Raw genomic sequence first — 19,878 nt, forward strand, 5'->3', positions numbered from 1 at the left:
CCTCTTGTTTATACAAAACTCAGGTACATTAAGACCCAACTGTTTTGATTTGTTTTGTTTTATTTTTGTTTTTTGTTTTTTGTCTTTGTACCTTTTCATAGCTGCATTGCTCTTGCATGGGTTAGCAATTGTGATTCTTCTCAAGTATGTTAGTTTAAGGTTTGCCTTCAATTCTTAAATTATTTCCCGTGGACATTCCAACCCCACACCAAACTGTTACATTTTCCTCAACACTTATCCATTGAAAACCAATCAGTTTATTGAGTCTACACCCACCTGTGGAATATGACCACCTAATCAACTTGTTGGGTAGTATTAGGCCTTGTTTTCACAGATAACATCTGTCTGCACATGTTTGTGTCACTGGGCTTACTAGACCCAATTAATCATCCCGTTTGAGGACGTGGCAATGTCGAATTTGTTAATTGTTCTCATATGTAAGGAACAATAGTTTTCATTGTATGCATTCCTTTGGAACTTAATTCATTTTGTGTGATAAATGTTTATATTCATCCTTTTGGTGTTTTTCTGTACATGTCTGATTATTTTTGGAAATTTAACCAGATCTAACTGATCATAATTAAAATTGAAATGTTGAATGTCAGTAAGAAGAAAAAACACTAATTCTTTGCATAGTTTAGAAAAACCTTTCACCATGGCACGTAGAATTCCACCACAAAAACAATTTCTACCTCCTCTTAAATTCATACATGACAAAAACAAGTTCAAATTTTACTTAATTAGCACTTCTTGCTAAAAATAATTATGATTATCAAATGTTATTATTGTGTTATATGTTAATATTCAAGAATTGATAAAATAAAATTATATATATTATTTAAATAATATGATTATTCTTTAATTTTCTTGGTACAAATGCCTTCCAAATTCAAGTATTTATGTAAGAAGATTCAATTTTCTGAAATAATAAAATTGTGTTTATATGTGTGTGTATATATATATATATATATATATATATGTTAAACATATTCTTTTATGTTGTTTAGTTTGAAGATTTTCTTGTATATATTTTTGAAACTTAAGTGTTTTTATGAGAATATCTGTCACAAGCTTGCCAACTTTAATATGTTTTTATGAGTGTTTGTAAAAGACACACATATAACCTCCGACTAAAAATATTCATTTAAAAATACAAGAAGGTGTCTACATCTAAATTTAATTACTAATTTTTTTTAAAAAAATGAATTTTCTAATTCTGTACCTCAAAACTTGAGACACTTCTTTATTAATATATTATCCAATTAATATGATAATTTAGTTTTTAAAAAAAAACATTTATTATAATATTAGACATTATATTTTTATAGATCAAAGATATAAAAATAAAAAAGATTCTAAATTTTATGTAAGTAAAAACCTAAATATAAATCGTTGATCTTACAATTGCCTTATGTAGAGTGTTTTTTTATTTATTTATTCATTTATTTATAAACTTAAACAACTTGGTATTGGTATTCAGAATTAAATCTATAGATTAACAAGCTTTTAAAATACCGAAGTCCTTTCTTGATGTACTTTCTTTTAGCTTATGGTGATAGTATATGATAATCTATGTTTTTTGAAGTTTTCACTAAAATAATAGTATAATATGCAATTATAAATTGTATGAAACATTTTGTTTGGACTTTTAACATGGTTCCATTTAAAACTGTATTTATCAACAGAATATGTCAATGTATTGGCACCGTCCTTTTAGACATTGATTGAATATATAAAATGATTTTTCAAAAGAGCCACAAAAAGAATCTTAAATTTTTGTACTAATCTTAGGAATTGGTCTAAAATATATTAGAATTTCGGCAATATTACCATAGAAAATTTCTAATTATGGTATGTAAAGTGGTGAATAAAGGACATACAAAAAAAGACATTATTTTAAAATGGTGCAATAATACACACACCTACAATGTTATTAATTTTACATTTATATTGTATTCATCACTGAAGGCTACTTATATAATTAAAAATACATATTTTGTGAAATATTTTCAAAAAGATTTAAAGAAATATTGAGTTTTACAACAATCTCCAAAAGATTTTATGAGTTTAAAATATTTATAAAAATATATTTGAGACATAAAATCTAATTATTTTTATTAAAAATTAATATAAAAATAAAAACCATTGCAATTTATAATACTGTTTTAAAGATAGTATTTCAAAACAAATGTTTGTATTCTTCATTCTAGAATAAAATAGATTGTCAACGTGTATAAAGTATAATATTTTAAATTAACCAAAAGTGTACTACATATATAATATTTTTACGGATGTAAGATAAGATAATATACACATAATTTATATTTTATAGGTGTCCTTGTATTGATAATGTTTAAGAAAATATATGGTGGTAAAAAACCTTAAATTATATTTAGAAGAATATTGAAATGCATATATAATTATATGGTTAAATGACAAAAAATATAATATATATAATATATTTTTAATATTATAAATATTATAATATATATATATATATATATATATATATGGGCCTGATTATGAGTACACCTCTAAATTTCTTGAGATACATTCTTTTGATAGCTCTCTACAAAAAGATCTACCATCTTATGGTAAAAAAGTGTCCAATCCCTCCTCCCTTCTGCCATTTTCCAACAACTCCTACAATGATGCCTTACTACATTTTTTGTTGTCATACTATACTCTCCACTCAATTCTTGGTGGCACAATTTCTACATGTAATTTTTTCACAAGAAGAAGAAACAGGTATCTTAAAAAAGACAATGGCACCAGCACATGTATTGTCGGCACCATTGGATAATAGTATTAGACATTTGTCAATAATGCCAATTGTTGCCTTCCGACCTTCTGGGTTGATTTTTTTAAAGTTCTTGTAGTGGCCAATTTGATTGCAAGCACTATAAGTTTCCACTTTTTTTGGCTTTTGCTAGCCTTCAAGGTATTCAAAGCTTCATAGATCTTCTCAAGGTAGTAGCATCTTTGCATAAATGTCCCTTGGTACTCACAACTTTTGAATCTCCAATTACTTGTGGTACCTCCTATGATAACCTATGCAATTCTTTAAGCGTAGTTTCTTGTTAGTGATTAAAGAAGGTAGCAAAGTTGTTCATGATTGCTTCCAATATGACCAATAATAATGCTTCTTGGGTTTTAATTGCTTCAAGGTATATGGATTGCACTTCCCAAATATGTCAATGTGGGTCAAAGTCCAAAAATTCAAGCCTTTGTTTGACAATGATTAGATTTTGGAAGATATGAGAGTGTGGCATGTATCAAATTGTTATGAAGACTGATGCGCAAGGTTTATCATTTGATTGAGTTGGATGCCTTGCAATGCCTAATTGAAAATTGAAGATTTTATGGATCAAAATGTGCAATACAATATCTAATCTTAAAGAATGTTTAAAAAAGCACACAAAACTTGCATTCTCTTTGACCTTTGAAAGCTCAAAATGAGAAACTTTTTTTCAAATATTTTGAAAGATTTCTTCTTTTGGCATTTCTAAAGAAAAGAGCAGAGATCTCTTTCTCTCATTTGCCAAGTTAGTAATGTTTTCTCCTAAGTAGTTTTTAATGAACTTATCAATACTTTTACAACAAAAAATCGAGTGTGCTTGTATCCAAAAATATTTTCAGTCTACGATATGTGCTACGAGAAGTAATAGCATGACCAAAGTGACAGAGGCGGTTCATCCATCCAAAATTTTCTTGGAAAAGATCAATTCAAATATTGGCACGATACCAAATTGTTTCTTGATATGTTATTGTGGACTTGTACTTTGTCTTGAATGAGGTCTACAATTCATTAAAGGCTTCTTTAGATTTAACATACATCACTTGTAAAATATATTATCAGTAGATGTTAGTATAGATGTCAAATAAACAAATAAATAAATAAAATTATGAGACTAAGCACTATACCATATGACATTCTTTCAAAAAAAATCCCTCTATATATCCATATTATTAAAATAATGCTTACAATTTTTAACAATGTTCTTCTTAATGTGCCACATGTAAAGTAAACTAGATGCATGTTAGAATGTGATATTGAAGGTCATAGATCTAATAGCATGGAGCAATAGAAAGTTGTAGACATTTGTACACTATATAGCATCTAAAAAGAAGTCCTAGTGATTGATCCACATGAGGTCCACCAATTTGGAATGGACAAAAAAAAAGATGAATGATCTTTCTTTGAGCATCTACATTATATTTGATCTTATAGTTTTCCTTTGAAAAAATGTCAATCAACTCATAAAGCAATGTCCTTCCATCCATTTGCTTTTTTGTTATCTTTTGCTTGACGTTATAAAGTTTTTTGGTTGTAATATTGATGTCACTATCCTCCTCTTGCAAGGTGATGAGAATGATCTTGATTGAAATGCTTGACTCTAGTATTGGACAAATGATAGCCTCTTGTTCTTTAGTTAATTTTTAATGAATATAATTTTTTAATTTTTTGATGCTAATTTTGTCATTATCAAGGTTATTTTGTAATTGGAATAAATATGAGTTTAGAAATATTATTAAATAAAATTTATACAAATTTATTTAAAATAGAATTCAAAAAATATATCTACAATAAAAAATTTAGGAATTTTATAAAAGAAGGCAAACAAAAACTTTATGTATCATTTTGAAATGACGTTACATGAGCATAAAAACTCATGATAAATTTTATCTGCTTTTATTGATACTTATTTTTTATAATTAGTAGTTTAACATAAATGATTAAAATTACTTTTAATATTTTATGCAAACACACAAATTTTTACTGTTGGTGAATCTTTACATGCATGAATTGATGATTAACGTCTAACAATTTAAAACAGATGGAATGGCTTTAGGGCAAACTTGAAAGAAATTCAACATCTTTAGATAACTATATTTTTATTTTAAAGTTTAGCTATTAAAAATTGTGCAAAACTTAGTATTACCACAAACACATTAAAGACATGATTAAATACAATATTTCCAAGTTTCGTAAAAGCAGATTGAGTGAATAATCAACCGGTTCATGCTTATCCGTTGCTCACTGTGAAGCATGCCCAAGGTTGGCAGTGCCAGGCAAGAGCCGTAGCAGTGCTTGCGAAAATGGTTGCAAAGTCTCGGCAACTGTGTCCAGCAGCAAATCCCGAAGCGAAGCAAGTACCAGTGCACCAGCGCCATCTGCGTTTACAATGCAACCATGGTCGTTAACAATTTCCGAGAGTAGGAGACCACCACTTCCTCGAAAGCGGGGCTGGTGAGCGTCTCGCCTGCACACCGCATCATCGACGTAACCCTAAACCAAATGAAGTACTGATAGCTGGTGTTGGAATCTGGTGAGCTCACGTGGAGGTTCCCATAGATTTCGAAACGAATCCTTGATCTCACCTTGAAAGCGCTTCTCCCTGAGACTGAATCATTCACTCTCTCCTGATCTGGAAACTAATACTCCGTGGTGAGAACGAATCAATGCTCTTACTCACTGTTTAAGTCTCCCTCCGTGTGAATAGCATCCAGGATCGCCGGGAACGGATGAATGACTTTCTAGATGAATGAATTGTTTTCTCCGGTCAATCAGATTCGATGTCCGTCTATGGATGGTAGTATCATCCACGAACGACGTCATTCGTGACGGAATGAAAAAACACTTCTCGAATCAAATATACAAAAAGACATTGTTTCATATTTTTAAAGGCTCGATCTTATTTTTATTTTTATTTTTGGTAAAACATTAGTTGTGAATGTATCGAAGGAATTTAACATAACAGTGAGAATATAATTATGCAAAAACACAACAATGAAAATTTCATATGCACGAGGGACTCGCACTTGGGTGTAGTTTTGAAGGGAGATGTAATGCGCCGGGGACCGTTTCCCCGGCTTCCTCAGTCAAGGCCTGTAAGCAAGCGTATCGACGGTGGGGATGTGTCAAGATGAGCATCTCCACCATACAAAGTGCAGGTACAAGCCGCATAGAGGGAGCGCTGGAGATGCTCTGGTGGAATAGATGAACTAGGCAATGACAGCTGAACGAACGAGAAATAGTCGACGGCATTCGTTCAGTCGGCGTTCGACGACGCCCAAGTGGCGGTGGAGCACAGGCATTAACGGGGGGGGGGGGGGGGGGGGGGTGACCTGCAAGGGGGCTTGCAACCCCACCTGTGAGCCTCTGCGCGAGGAGCCAGTGTCCATCGTCGTCGGTTGTGAGCGTTTGTTTGCATTTCTCAGGATTTGATAGCTTAATTCTCCAGTCAGAATAAGGTGCTTTGAATTCTGTGAGCCAGCGCGGGCAATCGGTCCTTTTTAGATTCGTTGCTGTGTGTTGAGGTCGGATTTCTATACGACAAGAGTTGATCGTTGGAATGCATAGAAATTTGTCGAGTTTGATTGCGATTCTTAATTCTGTAGTATGGATTGAGTAATCGCAATTTCTAAATTTTCGTGGGTTTGGACAGGTTAGGTGCCTAATGCAGAACAATGTGGATTTCATGGCCCCTCCTCCGATAGAAGGTGTGGGAGGGGGAGGCACTGGATATGGCTGGAACGACGGTTCTCATACTGGTACTACGATTCTCGCAAGTGAGATTGATGTATCCAGACAGCCTACTTCTGATCTTGTCCATGTCTGGTGTATGCCCAGCACGGCCATTATTGGACATCAAGAGCCTCCACGGCCGCTGGAACGGGTAGGGACGGATTCTACGTGTTCTGTTGTCGCCTTAAAGGTATGGTGTTCATTGGATTCTTGTTCTGGACCGAACTTTTCTGTGGCTTGGTGTAGGTGTCGTTGTTGGCGGCCAGAAATGAAAGAGAGAGTGCACAAATTGCATTGCGGCCCAAAATGTCTTGGACTAGTGGTGACATGGTTGGTTATCTCCAGATACACTGCTCTGATTTTTGCAGTCCCTCTGGTGATAGGTGAGTAACAATGTACTTCCTCAAACTCTGAATTCAACAAAAGCGCTAATGAGCTCATGAAACTGTACATGAATGAAGTTCATTATGTGGGATGATCTCATTAAGGAGTCAAGTTTGCGTGGAGAAGCGCAACTACGCCAAAGCACAATTCTGAGCTGATGATATGTTTAAGCACTCTAGTTGTTATGGGGTACCAGAGACCTAAGCATTTGCAGAGTTATGTGTTCAACCAGATTGAATGCAGGGAAGGAGGTGACAATCCGGCGAGTGGTGCCAATATTGGGAGTGCCGGATGCGCTTGTACCCATCGACTTGCCATCAAGGATTGGATTGCTTCCAGGGTCAGATTCCGAATCACCTTTATAATTTGTTCATCACATCTTGGTTATACAATTATGGAAATTTCGAACGTATCCAAACTATGGATGATGTCATGGTCACAAGACTTATGTTTTTACCTCACAATTTCGTACAATGCAGAGAGACTTGTGCTCTTTGGGTGTCGTTTGATGTTCCAGTCACACAGCCGCCTGGTGTGTACATAGGAGAAATCTGGATTACAGCTGTTCGAGGAGAGACCGAGTAAGCTTCTTGTTCCTGTTATCTAATGTTGCATTCAATTGTATTTGTAATTTGAAGACACTCATGCTTGGATATATCTGGCCGAGTCTGCAGGTTAGCCTGTGAATGCATATAATTAAGTCAAGGATATTAAATATTAACTTCGCATCTTCCAATCTCAATATCATGTACATCTGGTTCTGTTGTGCAGGTTTGCAGCGGAGAAGGTTGAATCTGAGAAGTTGCAAATGAAGAAGGATTTACAGGGCTTCTTAGCCCAAGCTGAAGCTGCTAGTAATGAATCAGCTGAAGTGTTGGTGCGCCTTCTACATCACTTGGCATTGAAATGAAATGCTGTTTGTTGAGTGGAGTTCTAGATGAACCCAACGGTGAGGGATGGTTGCACTGCTCAGAGGTGAGAGATAAGACGCCCCACCGTTGGGCTCTTCCTTTTGTGTAAGTTATTTAAGTTTATGGTTGCATGTGAGCATTTTCATGCAGCGATAAATTATGATTCATAGCCTACGAGTGTGCAGTCACATCAATCTACTGTTTAAGTGGGTTTTGCTAAAAGCTTTGGGTTAACGCATAACAGCGAGTGGTGTTCTAAAGGACTGCTTGGAATTCTCGGGCATTTTACCCTGTCTAAGGTCCAGACAAGTGTCTAGCATAGTTTTATACAGGTCTCTATTTGACTAATTGTAGTTGCCTTTCGTGTTGGTTTGTGACTTTAACCGCTGTTACGCAGAAAGGCTCGAAACCTTAGTATTTATTCTGAAAGTTTACAAGTAGCCAAAATTTGTGGCATGCGATGTCTGTCTACTTGATGTAGTTTCTGTGGTCATGGTGCTGCAGTTTTGAATTTTGCTTCAAATATTCTAGACAGACGGTCAATGTGATGTTTTTGGGAAGAGAAAAGTGTTGAGTTTGATGCGTTGATAATGTAGCTGTCTTCATCTCCATGTATTCATTCGTCTTTTCGGGTTCTGTTTTACTTGCTTGCTCTTTGTTGTTTTCTGTTCTGTAGGAATCATTCTAATGTGCGAGCTACCCCGTGTTTAATGATTCCATACTGGTATTTGATCTTTTATATGCTGACGGAGCAACGGTATATTGTCTGCAGACAGAAGCTCTACGCTCAATTTGTGAAGGATTGCACCAGGTTCTTCAATCACCTTTATTATCTGCTGGCTGCGAAGATTTTGGAAAAATGGAGATAGACGAAGAATTTCAAGCATCCCCTTCTGTCCAAGTGCAGTTCAGCATTACTGTATGGGACTTTGTTTTGCCTATTACTCCATCTCTACCAGCCGTCTTTGGTGTATCCCTCATTTTCTTTTCTGATATTTCACGTTACAAGGACTTTCAAGCTTATTTTTAAGTGCAGTTCTAAAATTGGGTGGACAGAAGTGGACATGTAGGTTTTTCTAAAGATGTGCTTACTTTTTTAATGCTGGGAGTAGGTTGATGTGTTCTTGTCAGTTCTTAACAGCGTAATAAGATATCTGAAACAGTGATAGAGGACAGATATAATTTGAAGCATGGAAGCAAGGAGTGGTTCAAGTCGCTTAACATGCATTTCGATTGGTTATTACAATATCGGCTCAGCCCCTATTTTTGCCGTTGGGGTGATAATATGCGTGTCTTGACCTATACCTGTCCCTATCCTGGTAAGCCTCTCTCCACTCGTTCATCTCTATCACGAGCTTGCTGGTAGTATCTGCTGGTAGAGATACTTGACAACGTGATTATTTCATCATGTCTATATCTGGCTAGCCGCAGAATTCATGGCCAGCCTGCGTTACTAATGAAAGTTTCTCGTGTATGCAGCAACACATCCGAAATCGGAGGATTATTATTCAGATCCAAGATTAGCAGCATATGCAGTCCCCTATATTCCAGTATTATCTTCGTAAGTGTTACATTCTCTATGCCTTCTTTTTAAGAGCCGTACTTATGGCATAAGTTGATATATTTTGATTATGACAAACATGGGACGGGTGCGAGTGGATCAATGCAGCTCAGATACTGCAAAGGATGTCGTGAAAAGTGAACTGGAGATTTTGAAGACCAAACCTCATTGGAAGAAGGCTTATTTCTATTTGTGGGACGAGGCACGTATCTCAACTCGTTCTCAACATGGTGTATTAATCAATGTCAGTATGTTAGGATCTGCTTTGAAGTGATTCTGAAGTTGTAGGTAGTCCTACCGGTGTAATTCAAACTGATCATGCTTAATGATTCCATCTGTAGTTTTCAAGGTTTCTACATTCTTCAGATCAATACCCTCAGATTCTTGTAGAACAGCGCTATTACTTTCTAAACTTCCGGCTTATGATATTTGTCAAAAGGTTTTCGAGCAACACTCAATTTATCATCAAAGAGACTAAGTTTATTTTTCGTTATATATATATATATATATATATATATATATATATATATATATATATAATATTTTTTTGGTTTTGTTTATTTACTTATTTGTTTTTGCATGTGCGTGTGCGTGTGCGTGTGGATTTTTTTTTTTTTTGGGGGGTGGGGGGGGGGGGGGGGGTGGGGGAGCTTATTTATTTTTGAGACACATTGGTGTTTGTTGAAATTCACTTGACTTGCAACCTTACATGCTGTTCTTTGCAGCCTGTTGGATTTGAGCAGTACGAGGTGATACGCAGCATTGCTGAGGAGATTCGAAATACAGCACCTGATGCACGAATTCTGACGACTTACTATTGTGGTGAATAAAGAAAACATAAATATGCCATTACCATTGTTCACTTATATATCTAGCTCACTTTATCTGGTTGAGATGCTTTATATGATCTTTATTCTGTGGGCTCGAGTGTAACTCAGGGTTCTATGGTATTATCTTTGATCCAGGCCCAAGTGATCCCTCTATGAAGCTGGATGGGTTTGAATCCTTTCTCAAGGTGCCTACATTTCTACGTCCACACACACAAATATTTTGTACTAGGTGAGTAACAAGAATATCAACATTTGACATTGGATTTGCCCTCATTTTTTAATACACCTTGCGTTTGAAATCTAGTCATTAAATTCCTGACTCTAGATTTCGAAGGCATAGTGGTTGACTGGAGAGATCGAGAGATGGATATATGATTATCTTCCCTGTTCCCTACCTGCTTTGAGATTAATAGATTGTTTGCTCGTTAATTTACCGTAACTAATTTTGGTATGTCTTAATCCGCCTCTTTATTTTACCACGTGTATTGTCTTTTCCGAAAGGCCAACAGCTATGCTTTTTTTTGCAGCGAGTGGGTTCTGGGAGGCAGGGAGGATCTCGTGAAGCAAATAACGGATGAAATTCAGTTCGATCGTAGTGAGGTACCAGAACTGAAGTCCATGATATTCACATTCGCTAGGGATTAGTACTTCGAAATCTAAGCTCTGCGGGTACCTCAGGTGGACATTGTGATTCAGGAAAATAACGTTTGATCAAAACTTGCTTCTGAAGACAATGGACCCAGTACTTATTTAGTTTTGTAACCGTGCATGCTCGTTCGCTTTTAGGAGTGGTGGACATATGTGTGCATGGGTCCAGGAGAGCTTCACCCAAATTGGCATTTAGGTATGCGAGGAACTCAACACCGAGCAGTTATATGGCGTGTATGGAAAGAGGGCGGCACTGGGTTTTTGTATTGGGGTGTAAATTGTTACGAGAAGGCGTCTTCTCCATCTGCTGAGGTACTTGTGTTAACCCTTGGAGGCTTCATCTACGTACTTCAACGCTTCTGACAATGAAGTGGCTCAAATTGGTATATTTTGTTTCAATATGAAAAATTAGATTGGATTTGATTGAATTGAGATTGAACTGCTTCATCATTTTAGTGATTTCATCGTTTTGCCACTGCAGATTCGCTTTCGGCGCGGATTGCCTCCAGGAGATGGAGTCCTCTTCTATCCTGGAGAGGTCTTTAATATTGGTGCTACCTTGCCTGTTGCATCTGTGCGCCTGGAGCGTCTTCTCAGTGGAATGCAGGTACATAAATCACAAGCTGTAGTTTATTGTGTGTATTTCTTTTGGTATCTTGGAATGATGGGCCCACTGTGTTAATTGCAGCATTATTGGCGATTGTAGTACCTTTCTTGTGATGTGGCAATGCCTTGCCCGCTTGACTATCTACACTTTGTATGGGTATTGCAGGATTATGAGTATCTACAACTCTATTCCTCTATGTATGGGCGACATGAAGCTCTGTCTCTCTTAGAGAGGACTGGGACTTACACTGGTCCAGAGCGGTACACACTAGAGCATAACCCAATCGAGTCTCTGCGGGGAGAGATCTATCATGCTTACCGACCTGTCACCTGAAAGATATTTCACCACCTTGTATCATAACAACACATATTACTAAGGCCTGAGCACACAATTTATAGACATCCCATGTCTGATAGTACCATTTCAACATTTAGCAAATTTTATAGTAAATACTTTGTAAAGGAGGAGGATCTGAGATCGTATATTTTGTACACTAATTGAAAAGTAAACCACTTTACACATAGCTGCTCTTAGAATCGTCCATGGTTTTAGCAGCTCAGAAACAATAACCTTCACTGTTAGTGAATGGAAAATTGTATAATGACTGGTAGATGTTAATCCTTGTGATCACTCAGGTTCCAGCTCAAGGAGTACATGTGCTGTTCAGTTGCCTATAATAGCTATACGACGATATACATAGGATATGAGTATATAGACATGTCATCCGCGATGTTTATGGAAATCTGAACTGAATTACACCAAAATAATAGTCCTTTCATTTGTATAGATTATCCACTATTTATACTTGCAACAATTCAATAATTTATCTGGAGATGAATGACTCCTGGTTCAGTACTGGAACTTGCACTTTGCAGATGGTATAGGCGTTAGAGTGACAAACGGTCTTTCCGTCTTTAGTTTCCTTTTCCAAGTATCTTGGCAGATAGGGTCGTTCAACAAGTACTAGTGAGGGGTAGAAAGAAATCAAGGCTGGACTCTTAAATCTGGGTGGACCAAGTTTAACTAAAAATCCTTGAGAGTAAGAAGCGTTGGGGATACTTAACTGCGCACTGCATCTCGGTTCCCCTAGAAAAACAGGTAATCGCCTGCCAACAGTGTCACAAATGAAGCATCTAACACTATCAGGTCCAAAATTTTATTAGTCTTAATCAACAAAGTACGCATAGCAACAAAATAAACATGACCGATCTAACACAATTTCACATATAGACTACTACTATGAATCTTACCTGTAAAAAAATTACGAAAAATTGCCTTGAAAATGAAAGGCATTCCCAACTTCTCGGCCACAGGAATCTCCAACAGTAACTGTACTTGAATTCTGCGAAGCTTACATACTGAGTTGAAACTTGATACAATGGCAATGGTATCTTTTAACTTCATGTGTGATAGTTGTAGTGTGATTGCAACGCTGTGCAGATCGAACTAAACGAATGTAAACGTAACATTCACATGCAAGAGGATTATAATCAAGATACGCTCGTTAGCAACATAATGTTATAATCAAGATATGCTCGTCAGCAACACGAAGGCAGTAGTGACTGCTGTACAGGATGTTGGTTTGAAGACATTCTACTTAAGATGGAAAGAGCTGCTATGAAGATCAGTACAAAGAAATTTGAGAACTTGTCAGGAAGATGTACTCCAGTGCTCTACCTCCTTCACACTCCAGTCGAAGGATTTTGTGAACATGAAGCCAATGCAGATAGCGTCCGTCATTTTTGCCTATTTCTGTGGCTGAAAAGCAGACTAAGTATCGCCACAATGCGTGCAACAACTCCATAGCCGAAGAGAATCAACAGGCACTTGCTCCAATTTTCCAGTCGGTAGCCTTGACTTGCAAGAAGACCGCAGCGTGTAATCACCCAAACACCTTCGTACCTGCGAGCAAGGACTGCATGAGCATGCGACTCTAAACCTCTTAACAAACTAATTTGGTCTCACGTTCACATCTCCACTTAACTCTAGCGAACTGAAATAACTGGACTCGCAAGATATATGAGCAGGTGCAATAGAAGTAATGGTTTCTCAATTCGACAAGCTGGAAGAATAGTAGATGGAAATACTGACCGTTCTGCATTGGCAAGAACATAAGCCTCAAGAGCATATCTTGCATAGCTGAAATAGGACAAAGTGGGAAGGAATCTAGTTTTTTTCGAGGACACGATGAGTGATGCGATCACGGGCACAAAAACTGCACACTGCAATACAAAGTATGAATTCCGAAAGGATCTGTCTCTGCTAAAATCATGTACAAGATAAGAACGTTCCTGACTAATTCTTCAGGAAACAAAGGAAAATCGTTACGAGTGTCGCTATAAATTGATTCACAGTAGTGTAGAAATTATACCAATTGTGCTGGAGCTGGCTCAAGGAGAATGGCTAAAATGTATGCCAAACCAGTCACACAGTAAACTAGCACCAGAGTCACCACATAGTTGGACAGAAAAGATGACCGCGGATTGCTGAGGAAATAGAACATCGATAAATAAATGAGAGGCTTCATAACGACATTGAAGATATCTGCCATGTCCTTGGCAAGGTAAAAGGCTAAGCGATTCACTCCTGAAGCACTTTCACGCCAAAATTGAATCTTGTCGGCTGAGAAGGTTCTGAGGGATGCTATCATGATCAATAAAGCTGTGGAAACACACCAAAGGAGAAAATGATTACTATTCATCAAATTTTATTTAGACATGAAGTTTTCAGGGATTCCGAAATTACAAAGGCAGTTCTGATGAAAATCAAGGACTGTTTTAATGGCATAGAAAGCACCAAGTTCATCACATTCACAGGTCAAGCTCTTGTACCTAAGGCAATGATTGTGAAATGGTAACCCTCGGATCCCAGGTTGGTATCATCCATGTTCGAAAGCACGCCCAAGCAACCCCCAGCAATAAGCAAGATGACGTAGTCTTGAATATGGAGCTTTACTTCACGAAACCTCTGCTTCGCCACTCTAGTTTCCACAGCTCCACACATTCTTTTCAAGACATTTGATCCATCTCTTGCCAAAAATTCTTTCTTGCATAATAAAGCACAGGAGGAGTAGGTTTCGCTGGTCGATATAATATGGAACATGTTCGAGAATGAAGCCAATTTTTTTTTTTTAAAATAAATTCAAATGCGAAGTTTCCAGATTCTGAAGCATCCTGTACCAGTGCAGTTTTGTATGGAATTTTAGGAGTCTGAATATGTAGGTGGTAAAGCTTACCGGTGTAGAATGGTTCTTAATTGCCTGAAGAATCCAGGTGTTTGGCGCCCAGACAAGTTATCCACTCTTGACAGTGCAGTTTTTATTTCGTCCCAAGTCATTAGAATCTTTTGATAAAGTTCCTGACATGCCTGTTGAAAGAACGTGGCGCTAAATCTAGAAGATTCAGGATGGACAAGCGATGGATTCTCAGTAGGAGTGGACTCCACATCCCCAGCAAGGTCGACCATATCATTGGGAATCGGATAACCCTTGTGCCTCATCCACATAATGGGCATAGTTCTTAGGTCTAATTGAGGAGAACTAGACACAGGGATTCCTTCCAACGCGTCCATATAGTAGTCTGGTGGATTGATTCTTTCAGGTACTATCAAGCCAAGGCCTGAAAAGTAAGCTTCAACCTCAACTACGGGTCCCAAATACACCGTGTAACCTCCCTTAGCGAGAAACATAACATCGTCAAACATTTTGAAGAGCCCATAGCTGCGCCAATGCACACAACTCGTGAGACAAATTATCACCGAAGGCTTTACCGCAGGATGCGGCGACTAGATGCGCATCTATGCCCGTTGCATAATACTTTTGAGAGAGCTACTGAATAAGTTACATGTTCAGAAAATCGATGGAGATCTGAAATCATCAAGATGGAATTTGGAAGATTGTGTATGAGGATGAGAGGGGTCGCACCTGGGCTGATGAACCACCAAAATCACATTAACACCTTCCATAGCCTCCCGACGCAAGGCCTGAAGCACAAGTCTAGAGGATGTACTATCAAGGCCGGATGTGGGCTCGTCCAAGATTAATAGAGAAGGTTCGATCGCTAACTCCAATCCTACGTTCACTCTTTTACGCTGCCCTCCTGATACTCCACGTTTTTCTACAGTACCTACAAGAGAATCTCTTATACCTCCTAATCCCAATTCTTGAATGATACGTTCCACCACCAAAACACGCTCATAAATTGGCATGTTGACTGGAAGCCTGCACCAGAATCATGAATTCATGAACAAATGCCCTACATTTTATAAACCAGATCTCGATAATAAGTGGCATCACCAGAAAGCAAAGCCATGTAGAAATACCTGTAATTTGCGCTGAACCACAAGTTTTCCTCAACAGTCAAACTGCCATGGACAATGTCATCCTGAGGCACGAATCCAATGATGCGTTTGTATGAATGCATTGGCCCAGGCTTGCCATTTACGAAAACCTGTCCTGTTGTTCGAGTGTTTGTTGATTTCCCCGCTAAACCGTTCAGGAATGTCGTTTTCCCAGCGCCAGATGGGCCCATTATGGCTGTAATTCTGCCCGGGGAGAGCTTCCCAGCGACGTTACACAGTATTTTCTTCCCACTGCTCTTGAGCACCATAGAGAGCTCTGAAAAAGTCAATTCAATCCCAAATCTATTACGAATCACTTCATCATCAGGTTGGTCTTCCTGTTCGCTATCTGGAGAAGTTCCTCTGTGTCCCAAGGCTCTCTCTTTCTCAATTTGACCATAAGCATAAGCAAACCTTTGGCTGTATGTATCCTTGGTCGGAATGACCAAAGTTGGTAGTTGAAGGGAAACTCTCGGACTCGTAGAGAGAGTCATTGCTTTCTTAGAATATCCCGTCATGAGCTTCAAAACGTCCTGAAATTTCGGAGATAAATTTGCAGAAAGCCTCCGCGAGGAAGATGGTGTTGACGAGGTAGGTTGATTCTCCTGTGTCGTTTCAGACACGATTCCAGATTGCTGAATGAAACCAAATTTTGTACGTAAAGAATCTCTAATTTAAGGCAATGGACTCTTCACATATTATATAATCGATTGACATAATGTGACACCTCGTTTTATATTAACAAGATATTTTGCTGCAGACTTCATTAATCACATAAGTTTTCAATTGCGGAAATTCACAAAACGTATTGAGAAAACGGTGACCTTGATTACGATCAATGGGCATACTTGAAGTGTTATTCACCTGCAATTCTTCTTTGATGGAAAGGTCTCTCTGATCTCGACTGATTGTTCGAGTTAGCTTTCGAGTAAGTTTTGTAGCTTGCCGTTTTGCGGTGACTTTGAAAAGCTTATATTTGGAAATGTGCTCAAGAACCTGCCTTGCTGCCACATCTCGTGCGTATGCCTTACGTCTATGTCGCAGGTCCATCAACCAGTCAGAGCAAGTGTAGATCACCACCAACAGAATCAATAACCCAGCCTGCACCATATGAACCTTTTATCAGAGCTCGGCAACACAAGCGTATTCTGGTCCGTGTTTCTGTGAAAATCTACTATCATCTGGTAAGAAGTTTTATCACATATCCCTTTACAACACATTCTAGTAATTCAAGTGAAATGAACTATGAAGAGAAGAGAGATGTCTTTCACTTACAAGGATTAGTCCTCCAACACCTTGTAAGTTCTGGCTTTGAAGATTTTCACTTTGGCAAGTTGTAAGATGAGAACATTCTGCATCCAAACGGACAAGAGATGGTTAGGAGCTACTTTCAATCAATGAGAGATTTAGGCAGAAATGGATTTATCGTCTTCATTTTTTCAGAAGAAAAGCACCAGGACGTACTATCTTGATCTGTGGATCCCAGCCTGCAAAAATGTCTGCAAAGCCCCCAAAACCCTCCCACACAGTTAAATTTTTGAAGAATTTGCCACATTGCGCTGCGTATCCACAACTGAGTTACAGTACTGTCAACTCATAGTTGGTTGCTGATTATGATCATGCAATTATAAGCAAATAAATCACCTATTGAATGATAATCAAGCTACAAAACTTCGTAAACGATGCAATGGGCTTACCCAACAGAACATATTCTATTCTCAATGGGCGTTGGGCAAAAATGACCTGCTGGACAAAATATGTTGATTGCAGAGGTGACATCAGCCCATTTATCTGCTCCTCCACACTGTCCAGCGTACAAATTACTATTTTGCATCACTTGGTAGCCGTACCTGATAATTCCACCCGCTCACAGACGATTGAAAGGTTGAGACAAATAATCAAAAATATATAGCATTTTTTGTTACTGTTTATCATTGATTGCAGATAATCATGTTCGAGCTGCAACCTCAAATAGCTTCACTAACGAGTCAGGCTCTCAAAAGGTTAGTGGTGAACTCACGGCTCACACATATTGGTGGTATGGTTCAAGGTCGCGAGTGGACAATAAGCGCCTAAAGGGCAAGCTGCAACCAGTTTGAGGTCTGATAAGTAATTTATTCGAACTGAAATCAATGAGGAGGCACACCTAATATTGTCCACTAGTTGGCTATTTACAAACAACTGAGAGAGGTGAGATACTCACGAATCATGCAGGAGAGCCCACGAGGGCAGAAGAATCCAGCGCAACAGGGTAGAGGGTCCAAAAGTCTACTAGGAACGATCTCACTATCCAGCTCCACGACTTGGGAGACTCGTCCAGCCCAACCAGCTTCGCAGGCTTGATCCCAACCCGTTGCATTGCAATTGAGGTTTGGGGGTGGCGTGTCAACAGCTGCAAGGTTTTCGAAGTAAAGCCTCAGCTCGCTCATGACACAGAAGCGTTCCGTTGTGGTTCCACCTTCACGTCAGTCACACGCAGAAAATGTTCGGAGTCCAAATTTGAACGTCATGTGCGTTGTAATTCTTAAATGACAAGTCAATGAGTACAGATATCAAGTCTCAGTCTTACCAGTCAGCGCATCACAATCTAACAAGAGATTTATATCCGAATTATGGAAACCGAAAATTTCGTCGAGGCCATCTCTCTCCCTGCACATCGCAAGAATGGTTGACTAAATTAGCAACATGCTTATTTACGGCATCAAGAGTACTATCTTCTTTTTAAAAGGAGGAGAGTTACTGTAACATTCTAACAGTTTTTCAATCAAGCCTCGAAGGTGAGAGATCTACATGACCCACTAAAATATCAGCGGAGGAGCCGCGAGGCGAAAAGAATACAGATAGTGAACCTTTTAGATATGCAAAATCCGTACTGATCCTGTAGTAACTGAGTCGCGTTCGCTGTCAATGCTTTGATTTCTTGATTTGAGCCACTTTCATCAGTTAGGGGTGGTGAGACGGACACCCGAGACACCGCCATAGATTCTGGGCTAGATTGTGCTGCTTGAAACTCCGCAGAATTCTCTGAGTGAACGAATGCACTCTGTACTGAGGCATGGCTGAACAAGACTACACCAACGAAAATGCCTCTGAGCAGCTGAGACTGTGTCGAATATGCAATAAGAAGCTCCATACTTTCTTTAGATCGTTAGACCATACTTTTGAATATCGTGTTACTAAACTTGAGAAGACAAGGCAAGCTCACGCTTTAACATGAACAAAGCAAGGTCATTCTATGACATGAAGATCCCATCTCGAACCAGGTTGTGGTGTCCACGTTTGCTGTTCTGTGGGGGCCAACACATAAATGAGCGTATATTCGTCCACTAAAATGTTATCAACATTTCTTCGACCAATTTACACACATCAAGCACTCGACGTCGACCAAAACCTTGAGAGAATCAAAGCCTGTCTCCGCGACTTTCCTGCCTGCAAAAACGAAAGGAAGAGGTTCTAAGAGCTACGCGAACCTGAGAATTCTTGTCAAAAAAGTTGGAGCTGAGACTTCAGCTCGAAAGTAACAACACCATTTTACAATTTAGTCTTGGGAAAAGTCAGCTGCGCAGAGAAGAACACCGATGACCTAGTTTGCAAATCAAATTCTCGTGACATGTATCCCTATCGTATGTGAGATTAGGAAATGAGCTGTAGTTTTCCAACCTAATACCACCTTTCGTCTTCGAACAGACGGCTTTACTTGGTAACCCAAATGCCTCAAAGAAAACCTTCACGAGGCTACATGCAGAACACATGAGCGCACAAAGTGTAAGACTAGTTTGTCACATTGAACACCTTAGTGTGGAGTCTTCCATGCACTTTGATATCCTCTCACCGTGTACCATCGTGGACATTTCTCAGAGGTGGGTGGCAGGCCGACTCCTAAAACCCCGATGATAACGTCGATTGTCAGATTGCCGCAGACTGATTAACACTAACTGAATTTTACGACCACGAGCACTATAACAACATGGACCTCGAAAGGCTTCTAGCTTTCCTAGGAAAGTTCGATCGGTGGAACACGGAGTGTCTCTGACATCCAGCTTCTGGCGTCCGTCATATCAATTACTGTA

General features: G+C 38.5%; 2 protein-coding genes and 1 long non-coding RNA gene across 18 annotated transcripts; 1 reads left to right on the forward strand and 2 right to left on the reverse strand.

Annotated features, from left to right (window-relative positions):
- Positions 1-3,516: 3,516 nt before the first annotated feature.
- Positions 3,517-5,455, reverse strand: LOC149986754 (uncharacterized). Its single transcript, XR_016499750.1, has 3 exons — positions 5,383-5,455; positions 5,018-5,175; positions 3,517-4,397 (listed from the first exon to the last, which is right to left on the reverse strand). It is a non-coding gene; the product is annotated as an uncharacterized LOC149986754 (long non-coding RNA).
- Positions 5,456-6,115: 660 nt separating this feature from the next.
- Positions 6,116-12,261, forward strand: LOC112274196 (uncharacterized). Of its 5 annotated transcripts, none has more exons than XM_073529705.2 (16): positions 6,116-6,255; positions 6,450-6,680; positions 6,776-6,912; positions 7,146-7,253; positions 7,393-7,494; positions 7,685-7,790; positions 8,597-8,794; positions 8,975-9,143; positions 9,304-9,385; positions 9,494-9,587; positions 10,111-10,207; positions 10,351-10,444; positions 10,743-10,815; positions 11,002-11,175; positions 11,345-11,470; positions 11,636-12,261. In XM_073529705.2, the coding sequence occupies exons 2-16, from the start codon at positions 6,462-6,464 to the stop codon at positions 11,801-11,803; spliced, it is 1,947 nt and encodes a 648-aa protein (XP_073385806.1). In that variant the 5' UTR covers positions 6,116-6,255; positions 6,450-6,461; the 3' UTR covers positions 11,804-12,261. The 5 variants fall into 5 exon arrangements, 4 of the variants coding, with proteins under 4 accessions (XP_073385806.1, XP_090101768.1, XP_090101767.1 ...); XM_090245642.1 differs by having other exon boundaries at positions 7,157-7,253; XR_016499665.1 differs by having other exon boundaries at positions 6,122-6,321; positions 11,060-11,175.
- LOC112274194 (ABC transporter G family member 28) lies at positions 12,181-19,836 on the reverse strand. 12 transcript variants are annotated; one of them, XR_012216300.2, is made up of 18 exons: positions 19,279-19,831; positions 18,658-19,095; positions 18,378-18,457; positions 18,012-18,266; positions 17,829-17,892; positions 17,506-17,658; positions 17,273-17,307; positions 17,084-17,160; positions 16,673-16,909; positions 15,791-16,443; positions 15,393-15,689; positions 14,706-15,188; positions 14,302-14,450; positions 13,842-14,131; positions 13,562-13,692; positions 13,148-13,372; positions 12,721-12,812; positions 12,181-12,576 (listed from the first exon to the last, which is right to left on the reverse strand). XR_012216300.2 is itself a non-coding variant. In XM_073529700.2 (17 exons), the coding sequence occupies exons 3-17, from the start codon at positions 18,939-18,941 to the stop codon at positions 13,207-13,209; spliced, it is 3,354 nt and encodes a 1,117-aa protein (XP_073385801.1). In that variant the 5' UTR covers positions 18,942-19,095; positions 19,279-19,366; positions 19,641-19,831; the 3' UTR covers positions 12,955-13,206. The 12 variants fall into 12 exon arrangements, 9 of the variants coding, with proteins under 9 accessions (XP_073385801.1, XP_073385800.1, XP_073385799.1 ...); XR_012216301.2 differs by having other exon boundaries at positions 12,721-12,902; XR_012216302.2 differs by lacking the exons at positions 12,181-12,576; positions 12,721-12,812 and adding an exon at positions 12,820-12,916.
- Positions 19,837-19,878: the final 42 nt, after the last annotated feature.

This window comes from Physcomitrium patens, chromosome 21, assembly GCF_059467195.1.
Source record: "Physcomitrium patens ecotype Gransden chromosome 21, ASM5946719v1, whole genome shotgun sequence".
Classification (NCBI taxonomy): Eukaryota; Viridiplantae; Streptophyta; class Bryopsida; order Funariales; family Funariaceae; genus Physcomitrium; species Physcomitrium patens.